The sequence below is a fragment of the Sphaeramia orbicularis genome, chromosome 19 (genome assembly GCF_902148855.1).
Source record: "Sphaeramia orbicularis chromosome 19, fSphaOr1.1, whole genome shotgun sequence".
Taxonomy (NCBI): domain Eukaryota; kingdom Metazoa; phylum Chordata; class Actinopteri; order Kurtiformes; family Apogonidae; genus Sphaeramia; species Sphaeramia orbicularis.
The window spans coordinates 48,912,633-48,928,187 of record NC_043975.1 but is presented as its reverse complement, the minus strand read 5'-3'; the positions used below and the strand labels follow the sequence as shown (position 1 = coordinate 48,928,187).

The 15,555-nt window shown below is 38.0% G+C and overlaps 1 protein-coding gene across 1 annotated transcript; it reads right to left on the bottom strand.

Annotated features, from left to right (window-relative positions):
• Positions 1 to 3,085: 3,085 nt before the first annotated feature.
• On the bottom strand, positions 3,086 to 13,564 carry LOC115439481 (L-xylulose reductase-like; the record flags this gene model as incomplete). Its single annotated transcript, XM_030163297.1, has 6 exons — positions 3,086 to 3,289; positions 6,477 to 6,594; positions 9,788 to 9,852; positions 9,977 to 10,076; positions 11,035 to 11,077; positions 13,440 to 13,564. Coding segments are annotated over 6 exons (555 nt in total), but the record flags the coding sequence as incomplete, so codon positions are not given.
• Between the last annotated feature and the right edge of the window lie 1,991 nt (positions 13,565 to 15,555).

The following is a 15,555-nucleotide window of genomic DNA, read 5'->3' as shown; positions in this document are numbered from 1 at the left end:
CAGTGTAAGGCGGGTTAAGGAGAACAAACTTTTTGTCACTGTCATCCCTTTGCCTAATTCTGGGAACATTAACCAACTTTTCACCGTAGCTTGCATCTTGTGCAATTACTAAAATGGACCTGTGGTCAAAGACAGAAGAGAACACAAGAACAAAATATACGTGTATGCATGTGTATATGTATAAAACAGCCCACTTGAAGGCCTCACATTATAATGAGAAATCAACAAGAACAAGGCAGTTTTCAGAAGTCCTTTACTGAGAATTCATTTTATTCAGGGTTCAGCACACCTTGTAGATGTAAATAAAGGTTACTGTATCAGAACAGAGAAAACTGAAAAAAAAAGTGACTTTTCAGTCAAATCTGTACTGAACTGAACATAAACCAAGTGTCTCCTTTCACTGTCACTGATCCAACTCCTTGGATTTACTGACTGTCCCACTTCCATTGAAAATGAAACAAACCAGAGCAATAAATTATACTGGAGAAAACTGAGCGTAAACTGGAAATGCTGGTTTTATATCCAGAATCTACTGAGGGGCTGAGCTGAAGATGTTCTCATCAGTCCTTGCTCCTACATTTTCCTAGTTTTGGGAAACCCTCGGGTCAGTCATTTCATTAGAAATAGGTGACAGACATTTCTCAAGTCTTTGTGGAGAAAAAAAACACAAGTTATACTGTTATAACACTGACCCACTGAGACGCAATAAAGTCATTACAACCGTTTGTGACTTCATGTGTTCTTTGCTGCTCTAATAATAATTCAAAATGTCCAGTGGAGCAAATATTCTATTTATTTAATAAGACTAACAAAGTATATCGTATATTGACATGATTTGATGTGGGTTAGAGGTACTTAGCTACTTGCAAGTCAAATACTAATGTTAAGAGCTGAGCTAACAGCTGAGGTATGATCACTGATCTTCAAAATTGTACATATAACTTGATATGTACGGTTTAACCCTCTCATTGACTTCTTCAAGTCAAAATGACCCCCGTTGCAGTTGTACCCCCGTTCTGCTGCCTTCGTCGGGTCAAAATGACCTGTAGTTCTGCAGTAAGCACCACTTTAAATAATTACCTCCCCTCTGCTTTCGTTGGGTGACAACAGTGGTGTAGTCCAGGGTATACAGGGTATACGCAATATACCCACTTATTTTTCAGTCAGCATTGGGTATACCCACTTCTAAATCCCCCTGATACGCACCATTCAGTAAATATCTGAGCTAAACTGCACAAAACTTTAATTTTTTTTCCTAGGATGGTGAGGCCATGACCCACCCTACTCTACTTCTAATTGGCTAGTACTCGCTGCCTTCACTGATTAGATTGGTTAACTTTAGGCATGAGGACTGATGAGCCAATCAGAGGCAGAGTAGGGTGGGTTATGCCAAGGAAAATATTGATAACTAGTACTGGCCACCTCTGGAACTTGATTGGACACCTCAGGAGCCAGTTCCACCCCAGTTGATTGACAGATCACTGCACGTCTCATTGAAAGATGCTTGATTATTGGAAATGCAAATGAGAATAGCAGAATAAACATCTTTGAACTGACTGACACATATTGAAAGAACACATAATTCTGAGGTAAGTTTTAAGGTGGTTTCAGAATGAGTCACTGTTTTAAACTACTGGTCATATGACTCCACATGTAGAGGAGAGATGTTGTCGACAATAGTTAAACTGTGTGAGTAAGCTAATGTTATGAAAGGCTAACAGTATGAAAGGCTAATGTTATCCTCTGTTTGCCTCATGTTGAATACATTTCCATTCATGCCGCTGCTTGTGTGTCCAGTAATACCTACAAACTCCTCCTGACCAAGTTATAATAATTTTATAATAGTAAACAAATACTACTGATGGATTTTTGGGTAAATTAAATAGAGTAGTCTTAAATGTCACTGTTTCTAAAACAGCATTTTTCTGGACTTTAAAAAAAAAAAAAAAAAAAAAAAAAGCCAAAAATTGAGAGTATACCCACTTCTCCATGGACAACTACACCACTGGGTGACAATGACCCCTGGTTTGATATTACCCCTCCCCCTGCCACCTTTGGTCATACCTGGTCATGTTCAGTCATGTCCTGACTACACTGAACTGTTCTGCTGACAGCGCCCCCTACAGGTTTAGAGCACTTCCGTTGTAGTGACTGGTTATGCAGCGCTTTTCATTTGCAGATGTTTTCTTAGTTTGAATCGTTTTGTGCTTTGCATCGTTTCTTTATTTGCAGTGCATTTGATGATTTTGCATGTGTTTTTGTGTCTTCTGGTGCATTTTTTCATCTAGACCTCGTTCCTCTTTTTGTACCTCACTTAGACTGTGTTTGAGTTTGTGAATTTGCATAGTTTCTGTACTTGCAGCTGTTTTCTCTGAGAAGCACTGGGCCGTTACAATCTGTTTGACCTTTGTCGGTCACTGTACGACAGAGCTATAATAGATGAAGTGACTCATATCCAAACCCGCCTATTGGGATTGTGTGTGTATTTCCTCATTACTGCCATAAGGTGGAGCCAGAGAGACAGTTTCCAGCTCAGTCTGCTGCCACATTGTTACAGAACTAAAGATTCAGAGCTTCTAACTCGACCGAAAATGTGCAAGGGTGGGGGTAGTCTGGGTTACCATTAAGGGGGGAGTAAACATGACAAATTCATGGGGCCCAGCATTTGTGGGGGGCCCATAGAGCAGTGGAGGGGGCCAAGTGGATACAGGTTAGAAGTAGTGAAAATTTTGTGCAAGGTTATGTTAGTTATGTTATGTTAGTTACATTAGTTATATGGACCCCCCCCCCAAAGTCTACAGACACTGACAGTAAAAGTGTGGGTGCAGTTCAGTTTTCCACACTGTTCATGCGTATAAAGGAAGGTGGTGAACAGCAGACAGAAGAGGCACAGGAGGAAAACTGTGAGCAGCAGCACAGAGACGACAACATGAGGGTAGAGGGCAGGACGCGGAGCCGGGGGGGGCACACCCCAGTTATGGAGGGGTAATTCACACTCTGCTTCTGACTTAATCACAGGGCATTTCTTTCAAAAATATGTTTATGTTTTGGCAGGAAATGAGCTGCACAGCCTCGGTCAACAGACGACACAGGAACATGTACAGTGGAGGTGCAGTGACAAAGTTTATTGAATGAATGAAATGAAGCTGCTCACTGCTCTGTCGGTCGTTTCCTCTGAGTCGGTGTCAGCAGGACAGGAAGCCTCCATCCACCGGCAGAGTGACTCCATTGGTCATGTTACTCTTATCACTGAGCAGGAACAAAATACTGTTGACCACGTCCTCCACCTCTGCACAAGGACACACAACACACACTGTACACACTGACGAGACTCGTTCTACACAAATAACTTCACCAACTTCACTGAAACTCTGTATACAGCCGATGGTTTCTATTATGGCTGTATGAACACACATGACCAGCACCACACTTCTATTTGTCTGACCTGAAAATGCATCATAAGATTGAAAATACTGATCACTGTTGGCGTTACCATAACAACTATTTTCCCCACTGAAAATCCCCTGTAGGTGACCCTGTTGGGAACAATGCACTATATGATAACTTAGTTACTGTATATATTGTATTTATTGTATTATATGAAATTGATTGTTTTGGTGATATGTAAGATATGTACACTTCTGGTACAAATCAAATTGCCCTTTGGGGACATTAAAGATTTTTCAATACAAAATGATACTATGTACTGCAATTTTAGGAATTTTAGCTGAACATACACGGCAACAAAAAAAATGGAAATCAAGCAAGGACTTATTGTGGTAAATTTTCTGACAACTTACAAAAAATATTTGGTAGAAATATGACAGCACCAACAGATACATTTAACACTGCAGTTTAAAAAATGACATTCATTGGGTGCAACGCTTGCCATAAAGAATCACACATTGATAAACAATAGATGCATCGGAGAAAAGTAAACTATCAAAAGAAAATATATACACACAACCACCTTCATCAGGTACTGTATTAAAGTTAAATGTGAGATAATGTATTAGATTTTCTTGTTTCCAGATTAAAATACAGGAAAAACCTGCATAAAAATGGTAACAACAGGCAGTCATGCAGATTTTATGTATTTGTAATTTTACAGTAGCTATAGGTCAGGAGACCTTATGTGGACATGCTCCCCCAATGAAACCCTTACATCGTATATTTCAGTTCTATGTATACATTTTGGATAGGACAGGTCTAGTCCTTCAGACGAAAAGACAGGCAAAGAATCACTACTTTGGACAACAAATGTGTGAGACAATGATTGAAATGGGCTGAACCTGTGAAACAATAGTATAATAACCTATAAATAATCACAACCTCAAGTTTTTCTCTTTGTTTTAGAGTATAAAAAAGTAAAATGAACCCTTATGCTCCTTGTTTTCTCAGCTTTTTCTTCATTTGGGGATCACTATGGCTCTGTTGCAGCTTGTGGCATGAATTTTTGTAAGAACTTCTCTTGCGATCCAGTGTCTTTACATGTCTTTTATTCTCTGTTGATGCGTTTTGCACCTCTGGACACCTCTGTGCTAAAAAGGTACATGCAGTAATGTAGTATATTTAAAGAGAGCACAAGGGTTAAATTATGAAAATGTTTACATTTAGAAACACACGGATTGTTCACATTTTCTCCAAATATGTGAACAATCTGAAAAACCTGAAATTTCTTTTAAAAAATGTGTACAATCTTAATAATATTATACCTAAACTTATCATTCCTACATGTACATTACAGCTGACAGTGGATCTACAAAGGCACAAAACCTTTAGTTAAAGGCAGAATATTGTTAAAATTTGGTGTTTGGAATTAAACTATTGACGGTGAATGTTGTCAGTGTAATCTCTGCACATTGCAAATTCATCCCAGAGGCCAGATTTGAACTTCTGGAACGTCACTTCGTATCTTTCACACAACAAAGAAACATAACATGCTGTGCACTTCCAATTCCCCTCAGCCAAATATAGTGCAAGATTCTGTTGAAAGTTACTGCCCCATAATTTAGATTAGATTATCTTTGTGTAAATTTGGTGTGGAAATCTCAATGCATTCTTCAGATAATGCAATTACATTGTTGAATTGACTGCACTGTGTTAGGCACCGAGCCCTACACCTGTGATTTGCACGGTTAATTTTCAAAAAGCATGGCAAAAAAATGGCTTGCTCAAAGCCATGCTAATTATCAATATATTGTTCTCTTACCTTGTCACAGCCTAATTTTGGATAAATCTACCTATTTTTTACAAAAATGAAGCGAATCATCAATTTACCCTAGACAGTCAACAACAATGATAAGGTGAGGGGAGCTCACTTTCACTTTCAGTTTCTCACAGCTTTATCGACATGTCCTCCACATACAGGTCTGTCACGTTATTTGAACAATCACGTATTGCAGTCCGGCACATCGTCTGTCCATCTGTATATGTAAAAACTTTGGTGTGGCCTGAAGGCCGAGGGTTTTTAAGTGCACGTTATGTTTTTAAATGTAATTCTAAATTTGAAGATTGTGGCGATCTTGTAACATTAAAACATTTAATTTTTTTTTTCGCTCAATAAAATAATGGCAAAAGGTTTAAACCATCAGTTCCATTTGTAAGTGGATGAGGTTAAAGCCTGTATTCTGAGTAGTGATATGTTGGTCGTGAACATAATAGCTCTTAGAGCCGGCTCTGTCAAGTGAATGATAGGAGCCAGTTCCTACCTGGAAGGTGGAGCCACTTTTTTCTCTATTTTTTTAGGCTGCACACATTTGCTCTACTGCATTGAACAGAGCTGTGCTGGTGCTGTCCAGTGCTGAAACTGTTCAAAAGGCACAGGTCACTGTAGCGCTGTCCAGTGCTGAACCTGTGCATAAGGCACAGGTAACCGTAGCGCTGTCCAGTGCTGACCAGAGGTAGATTTTTCTTTACATATAGCATTAAAGTAAAAAAAACAATATAAGCAGTCTTATGTTCATTTTAATTGTCAAAAGGGTTTTGTGGCTCCCGGTGTATTCTTTTCTGCGGGAAACTGGTCCAAATGGCTCTTAGAGTGTTAAAGGCGGCCGACCCCTGTTCTAAGCTGTTAAAATGTTTTTTGTGTAATGAACAGAATCTGACAATATATTCCACAACATGTGTCACTTATATGCCAGCTGTTCTATTACACACACTGTTTTTTCTCCTGTTCCTCCATTTCTGCCTAATACACTGATGGACACACAGACAGACGGACTGCAAAACAATTATAATACCCCTTTGGCCTGAAGTTGGCCAAGGGGTAAAAACTAAACAAAAAATAGTCCAAATACCCAAAATGTTAAACTAGCAGTGATCTGCTCGAACAGGTGAATATAATGAATGGAGTTAAGATCAGTGTGTGTGTGTCTGTCATTTTGGTTTATTCTCACAGGTGTCAGTGTTTTGCAGTGAAGCTCTGTAAACAGTCTGTCCTCCACAGAAGGATCACCATCAGTTTTCAAACCAACCTGCAAAGCGTCCCAGGGGGATGCGGGACATCATGGTCTTGGATTTGTTGGGATCGCTCCAGCCCAGTCGGCCCATCTCAGTCATCACCACTGTGGGGTTCACACTGTTCACACGAATCTGATACCAAGGCAGATTCAGTCAGTAAAAACAAGGTTCAGTCCTTCAATGTCACACAACCTTCCTTCAACTACAGCAAATCAACGGAACTGATGTTGACTCGAGGTTTCGGCTGTTAAAGGGAAGTTTTTTTCCATCCACTGTCACCAGTCCCAAGTGTTTACTCCTGGAGGATTCTGTTGGGTTTCTGTAAATTGGCTTAGAGCCTAGTTTTGACCAACTCCATATGTAAGTGTCATGAGATAACTTTTGTTATTGTTTGGTGCTATATAAATAAAATCTGATTGATGGATTGATTGATTGATTGATTGATGTTGTACTTAATTGTACTTTATTCCATTACTGTACTTTCCAGACTCTAAGCCGCTACTTTTTTCTCGTTTTGAACCCTGCGGCTTATACAGCAATGCAGCTCGAGTATAGATTTTTACAGGCTAACAGCCACCAGGGGGCGCTCTAGCAGGAAGCACAACAGTGAGACTGACAGGTGGAAGAGCTGATGAAGAGGAGAAGTTTAAATCTGAACTTTAAACAATCATTTTGTGTGTCATGCACAAACCCTCATCATGGAAAACACATGAAGAAATGCATATTTTGCTGCTTTTAAGTTAAAATCTGTCTGTCTAAGAAGGAAATAGAGCTGCAGCATGGAAGTGCCATTGAGCAACAACGGAGGAGAGACGTAGAAGGAGTATGACAGAGCCTTTCTGAGGCTGTTCAACTCCAACACTGAAGAAGACGACTGCAGTGGTTTAATGAGCAGAAGGAAGAGGAAGATACAGATCAATGACTTTTCTGGGTTTTTTAACCAGCCTGTTCCTGACGTTTTACTGCCGTGTTACAGACACTGTTTGGAAAAAACAGTTAAGGTATGGAAATAAATTTTAATTAATTAAAATTTAAATAATCTTTCTGTTTACCATCTTTCTGTGTAAATATCTCATGTCACAACATGAACACCTGGGGTTTATAGTCAGGTGCAACTTAAAGTCAGCCGCGGCTTATATTCCAGTGAACCTTATAGCCCGGAAAGTACAGTATGTGCTTAATGTGTCATAGAGCTCTCTCTCTCTCTACATATACATATACATATAAATATATATATATATATATATATATATATATATATATATATATATATATATATATATATAATATGTGTGTGTGTGTGTGTATATATATATATATATATATATATATATACACACACACATACACACACACATTATATATACACACACACACACTATATATATATATATATATATATATATATATATACATACATACATACATACATACATACATACACACACACATATATATGTATAAAATGTATTTTTCTGTTATATTGATTTTCCTTTCCTTCTTGCTACTTTTTACTATACACAGACTGTAATAATTTCCCCCTGAGATTAAAAAAGTATTGTAATTGTGACTGATAACTGCACATTGGACACGAGGATAAACTGAAAATATCTTGACGGTCTGACTCCAGGTTGAACACAATGAGTGAATGTTCACTAAGGCTACATTCAGACTACAGGTAAATGTGGCCCAAATCTGATTTTTTGCCCATATGTGACCTGTATCCGATCTGTTAAAGACAGTTTGAACAGCCCAAATCTGATTTGTTTTTTTAATCTGACCCCGGCCACTTTCATATGTGGTCCTAAATCCAATACGTATCTGATATTTTGCAAAGCGACTTCGGTCTGAACGGCCAGGTCGCATTTATTGTCATTGAAATTCAACATACTTCACCATTCTGCATCCCCGGAGGAGAAGCAGTGAGAAAATTACATTTACCTCCGTAAACACAGTGCGTGTCTGTGTGGTCACGTATTATGTCAGGACCTCTTTTGCGCATGTGGGTCACTTCAGGGTTACATTCAGTTCATACTGAAAAGTGATAGAGGTGACATTTAATGTGTAATATGAATGAGCACACAAAAAAATCAGATTTCATAAAAGATCCGAATTGTGTATTAAGACCTGCTGTCTGAATGGAGCCTTAGACTGAAGCGTGAAAGGATTAGATTTGGAGGTCAAAGGTCATGAAGCTAAGAGAGCAGACATATTATAAACTATTCACACATGGGAAATTACAGCAGAGGCCACAAGTTTTGGAAGTGACACAAATTTGGTTTTTGCAAACTTCCCTGATTCATATGTTTCTGACTTTTTTCCGTATGTTTCTGAGGTACAGGGACAGGAGGACCCTGAGGTCAACATGTCTGAGTGTTTCTCCCTCTGGCTTTGTAAATTTCATTCCTTTCACACGTCAGTGAAACAGTCACTTAGGGTTCAGTGCATCAGCCAAGGATGTTTGGACATGTGGACAGGGGTCAGGGGTCAGTAACTGAACCAGAAACCCGCTGATCTGTTGTCGACCGTTGGACTTTCTCCTGCCTAAAGTAGAGGAGTTTGCATCCCTAAAAACCCTGAGAGCACAGGTGTCAAACATGTGGCCCGGGGGCAAATCTGGGGTTCAATCTAGCCCCTTGGATGAATTTGTGAAATGCAATAATTATACTGATGATATTAACAATCAAGGATGTTAAAATCATTTTAGATCTATTCAATCTAAAAACGATCAGACCAGTAAAATACTATCATAATAACCTATAAATAATGAAAACTGTAAATTTTTCTCTTCGTTTTAGTGTAAAAAAAAGTAAAATTACACAAATGTTTACATTTACAGACTAGCCTTTTATAAAAAAAAAAAAAAAAAAAAAATGTGAATATCCTGAAATCTCTTAAGAGAAGTATGTGGAATTTTCATAATATTCTGCTTGCTATTTAATGTTTTGTGTATTTTTAGATCCACTGCGATGTCTAAGTTGTGATGCATATGCATACATGATAAACTATGGCATAATATTGTTAACATTGCACTTATTCTACTTAAGCATGTTCAGGTTGTTCATTTTTGTTCATGTTAAGTTTGAGTACAATTCCTAGATGTAAACATTTTCATTACAGAATTTTACTTTTTCACTCAAAAGTTATTATTCTATTATTTATATTATTTTACTGGTCTGGCCCACTTTAGATCATATTAGGCTGTATGTGACCCCTGAACTAAAATGAGTGTGACACCCCTGCCCTACAGGATGTGTCTGCAGTTTGATGTGTTTGGCTTTGAGCTGACATGATTAAAGTCGGATGAAGCAGGATGAGCAGTTACCTGGTGGGGTCCCAGCTCCAGGGCCATCACCTTGGTCAACATGTCCAAGGCTCCTTTAGTGGCACCTGAACAAACACATCACAGACTGTAACACAAGTGGACAGAGTTTCTGAGGCTTCACACACCACTACTGTTTTGAAGCCTTGAGTCCAGAGTTAGCAGGTTTTTCCTGGTGTTGAGTGGACTCACAGTAGACTGCATGGTCCCTGAGGGCGCACTGGGATGCCTGACTGGACACGTTGACGATGGAACCCCCCGATCCTCTGGCCTTCATGGCACCAGCCACGATCTACCACACACACACACACACACACACACACACACAGGACAATGTGATAAGATCAAAAATACAGATCATACCAAAATACAGAGCCTTTTATTTTATTTTATTTTATTTTAACCTTTATGTAACTTTAAAATCAGGATCTCTTTTTGAGGGAGACCTGGCCAAGACTACATACCAGTTACAATAAAAGAAACATTAACTCATAAAGACCGAATGATCTGATTTACACTGAAAAATTGAAAATTACAGAGGATAATATTATAATTAATGGTGAAAAATCACTTATGAAAGGCAAAATAAAGGAAAAAAATCATTTGGGAACTGCCACAAAAGAAGCGCAAAGAAGTCTTTATGGGTTAAAATACATCAAAAATGACTTGAGATAAAGTGATTAATTGATTAATCAACTAGAATTGATTAAAAATATTATTCAGTTACAATTTTCCTGAATCAAAGCTTCATTTCCTTAATTTTGCTGCTGCTAAACATTGGTTCCACTGTTGTGTTTCACACGGACGCTTATTGTGACGCACATGATCAGCACACAGTCATATGTTAGTTCCATGTTCAGTTGTTATAAGTTGGATCCAAATGTGTTGTAGACTGCAGTGCACATATTGTTTGTAGATGTCATTGGACTGGTTTGCTGTTGCTTATAAATATTTTTATATATAGTTTTATATTTCTGTTACTGTTGGTATTTCTATAAAGATATTTTTTCTATATCCTTTTACTTTTATACTTTTTGTAGTTGTTGTTTCAGCTGGTTCTAGAATAAAGTACAAGTTGTCATTTTCAGACATCTCTGTTTCACATTTTTAGTATTTTTTTTCGTCTATTCAAATAATGGTTTAATCGAATCTAAGAAAGTAATCGATAGTTTAATCAATTACAAAAATAATCAATAGCTGCAGCTGTAAACACAACGTCCAAACATAAGAGACAAGGAAAGAACGAATACCTGAGACACATGCAGCACAGCTTTCACATTCACATTGAATGACCTGGAGATGAAACATGTGGTTATTTGGTTTAAAGCTTCAATGAGTAAGAGGTTGTTGGTGTCACTGGGTCAAAATTACCTTCAGTTTATTCTATTTCAAGTGCTCACAGAAGCTCAGGAACGTAGCTACAGCTTTGATTTAGTTCCATATTAAAGGTAGGGTAGGAGATGTTTTCCTGGAGCATTTTTTACTGTATTGCGTAAAATCCCCTTCTCAACCAAATTGCAACCAATTAGTTAAATGCTCTAACACAAAAATTTAAAAAAAATTGAGTCACCTGTGGAACGGACAGGACTGAAAAAACACCATCCAATCATTTTAACCGGCCCATCAAAATGATCGAATGTTAATATGTCTATCAAACTCAACTGCATTTTGTCCCTCCCCCCTCTGCCCGTACCTCTCTTCTCAGAGCCAGAGCTTGGCTATATTAGTTATATTCAGATGGAAAGTTCACCGGCAAGCTGTTTTATCACCAACATAAATCACTAGGGAATGTAATGTTAGCTAGATAGGTATAAATTGGGGCTGTTCTACTGACAAGCATAATAGCGAAATAAACAAATTACAGCGTTCAAAGCAAACTTTAGTGGGCTGCTATTCTGACATCAGTCTTACTGCTATCAGCCGTTCTTACTAGTCCGAGATTACTTAGAACATGTATCAAAATAACAAGTGAAAAGTCCAACTTCTGAGAGCATTGTTGGAAAAGTGTGGTTAGATTTTTTAAGACGCCCCATCAGGGTAAATACAGAGATGGTTCTTCTGAGTGTTGGAGACAGTGTGGATCAAAGGAGGCTAATCATTCTCATGTGTTCTGGGACTGAACCAACATGCACCAATATTGGAGGGATATTCACAGGACTTTAACATCGGTCTTCAAGGTTCCTGTTCCCTATAACTGTGTAAATCTATATTTTGGTGATGTCTCAGTACTAGAACAGAGGGAGGATACAAAATTATTACAGGCACTTTTAACAGACAGCAAGAAATCTATGACAAGAAGGAGGCTAAAGCCAACTCCACCAACATTAGAAGAAAGGTAAGAGACTGTCTTTGAAATTTTCAAAATGGAAAAACTGACTTACTCTATCAGAATCCAGAGGGATAAATTTACCATATTTGGGACAAACAGATTAAGTTGTATCCTCTAGCCGCCCAGAATTTGTATCACTCCTCTAAGGATTTCTTCTTTATAATCTCCCTGTCTTTATTCTTTGCGAATGTTTCACTTTTGCATAAACATGTGTAATGTTTAACCCTTTCATGTATGAATTATGAGAATCTTGGCCAATATTTTTTTCTTGAGTGTTTTTATTCCTCTTCAGGCATTAAAAAAACAATGCAGTTGAATTTTTTATGAACCTATTTTCATGGAGTTACAAAAATGTCCACTCAGCTGGACACCGTGTGTTTAATTTTAGAAGCAAAGAAACATGTATTTAAAACTCATCATCAGAAAGCGATATACAGTGTGAAAACTATGAAATAAAAACATTTTTAATGCTGCTAACCTGATGTTTTCTCACATTTTATCATACTCTAATACTAGTTATTACTCAATTCATGGAGATAATTTCCTCCTGAGACCATGGAATTTGACAATTTTAGCTTTTTTACATTAAAAATTGTCTTGATTGGAAACTGCATAATGCAACAGTTTTTTCACATACATTTTAAAAATTAGTTTTATTTATTGATTTATTTTTTTAATGGAATGTCCTTTGCAATGGACAGTATTTTTTAAGTTAAACTGTCAAACTACAGAGGACAAAATGCATTGCTGGGTCTCAGGAGGATATGCAAAAAAAACAACAACTTTTTGTTTCAGAAAACTGTTAATTACAGTCTAATAAGAATTAGCAATTAATTTACACTAAGCCATGTTACTACAGATCAGGTTTATCAAGAACAGCAAAGCTACAATAACTGTATGAATGTCAGTGTATTATGGGATGGTGCATGTGTCCACTGTGTTGGCTGATATGGAACTGAAACAACAAAACCCATGAATATACAAGAGAACAGATGGAGAAGAACTGACCACTGGAGTGACCACTATGCATGAAAGGGTTAAAGAACCCAGAAGTACTGAAAGCTGTGATTTTCTTTTTTTTTCAAGTGAGAGTTACCAAAACTGCATGCACTCAGTTCTATGTTTTTTTGTTGTTGTTGTTGTTTTTTGTTGTTTTTTGTTGACACTGTTGTATGTATGAAATGAGGACGAAACCTCTTTCTGAAGAAAGAGGTTTGGACTTTTGAATGGTGTATTTTCAAAATGTAGCTTGCCTGAACTGTGTTTTCCAGGATCTCCCTCCCTACCTTTAAGTGACATGTATTTTCCCTGAGGGGAGACTCTTACTGGTCAAACTGTCTGGGGTGACATCCAGAAAAGGCTGCAGACTGGCGTAGGCGGCGTTGTTGACCAGCAGATCGATGGGGCCCACGTCCTGAAGGGCCGCCGCTGTGGCCGCCCAGTCTGACAGGTCAACACACAGAGGGACGATGGACGGACGCTGCAGCAGAACAGAGGACACACAAGACACAAATGCATCAGACAGTTGTCCACAGATGAGTCTGGGCCGGACAGACTCAAAGGGAAACTGAAGGTTTCCATCACTTTGTCAGTTTAACCCTTGAACCCCTGAGGTGTCTGTGTTGAGCATTCTGTTTGATTTATTTGAAATTAGTGCTGGGCAGCGATTAAAATTTTTAATCGCAATTAATCGTGTGGATTTCTACGATTAATCGCATAGTTATATGTATGGGGGGGGCGGGTTGCCGGCATCAATAGCTTGTATTTCCTTTCAGTGATATTTCAGACTGCAGTACTCTGGTGATAAAAATAATTGCTCATGTCAGTGCTTCCAAACACCTGTGTCCTTCTCCCCCCCACTATCTGAAGACATTTAAATGAAAATGTCCATGGAACAGACCGCTACTTTTCCACATGTTTATGTCCACACCAGTTTATTTCCAGTTGTGAGTGATTGACAGGAGTCTTAGTCCCACTAATCAGTACTAATACTAATAAGCCCAATAATATGTGATGTTCAGGTGTTCAAAGTAAACAAAGGGGGCCCTCTAGTGGTGGGAATAAGTTGCACTAACGTATGTTTTGTCCTTGCGGTGTTCCCGTAGTCAGTTCAGACATAAGAAGGAACTAACAGACACGTTTCTTTCACTCTGTTTGTATGGCCCCAAAAACGTTTGCCTGTGAGTATTTTATGTTCAGTTGTTGTAAGAATGAATAGAATAAAATATCTCTGATCCAAACCTTTGTTGCTGGATAAAAAGACGTTGTAAATCTTAAATTAATCTGTAAATGCTAATCGTTAGCGTGTCTATGGATTTTCCCATTCAAGTTAGCATCGAGCTAGCGATCTTTTTCCCATTCATTTAAACGTATAATGCCATGTAAATGTACTAAGGCAGTGAACAGAACTGAGACATATTTTGTTTGTATGTTGCAGTTTTACAGTGAGTCTACAGTAAAAGATTTGGACAGAAGTTTTGGGCATCCGGCTTTTCTTGTTAAACCTGTTGTCTATCTGCAGCTAATCGCTACACGCACACAAGCAGAAGAATAGGAGTTAGAATTAAACGGCATTTACGTGAGATAAAAAAAAATTGTCGGCATTATCTAATGAATGTGTTGACACGGTAATAACGCGTTAACTTGCCCAGCCCTATTTGAAATATTCATAAAAATTCAAGCATTTGCTCAACTGTAAAAAAAAAACATCATGACAGAATAGACCTTGTTTTTTCCACAGACATCTGAGCATGCTCAGTACACCCCCCTGCCACCTGTGGAATGGAGAGTAAAACACAGAGCAGTGAGTGAGACCGACTCACTATAAAAATAGACATTTTGGCCTTTTTTACACCATTTCTTCTTTTTTTTCATTTTAACTGTTGTTTGCCGTGCTGCCATGATTTTTCTTTACTTTTTCTTTTTTTTTACTACTATGTTATTACTGAGTTTTGACCATGTAACTGCTTTTTGGAGTTTAATCAGGTGTCAAAAAGCAGCTGGACTGATTTATTTAAAAAGAAAAAAAAAAAAAAAAAAAAAAAAAAAAAAAAAAAAAAAAAAAAGGCCAAAACAAAAACTACTGGACTCAATTTCAGATCCTTATTGTTGTTCAGTGGGTTCTAGTTCACAGTTCATGTTCAACATCCTAAATCTCTTACTGATGTACATTCTGAGTGCCATATTTAGTAAAAACGTTTCAAACTTCAATTCCTCTCTTTGTCTTTTTCCGTTCTTCCACCTGTTTTGACCCTAAAATACAAAGTAAAGCAAAACCACTGAAGAAAAGGAACACAAACACATACTAACAGCAGCTTTTATGAACCTGAAACAGATGATAATTCACAGTAGCACCTTTACCTGGAATCACGACTCAGAGGGTAAAGGGTTAATAAGATCATTTTGTGTCTTAAGCTCACTGTGGTGAAACCATGAGAGCCAA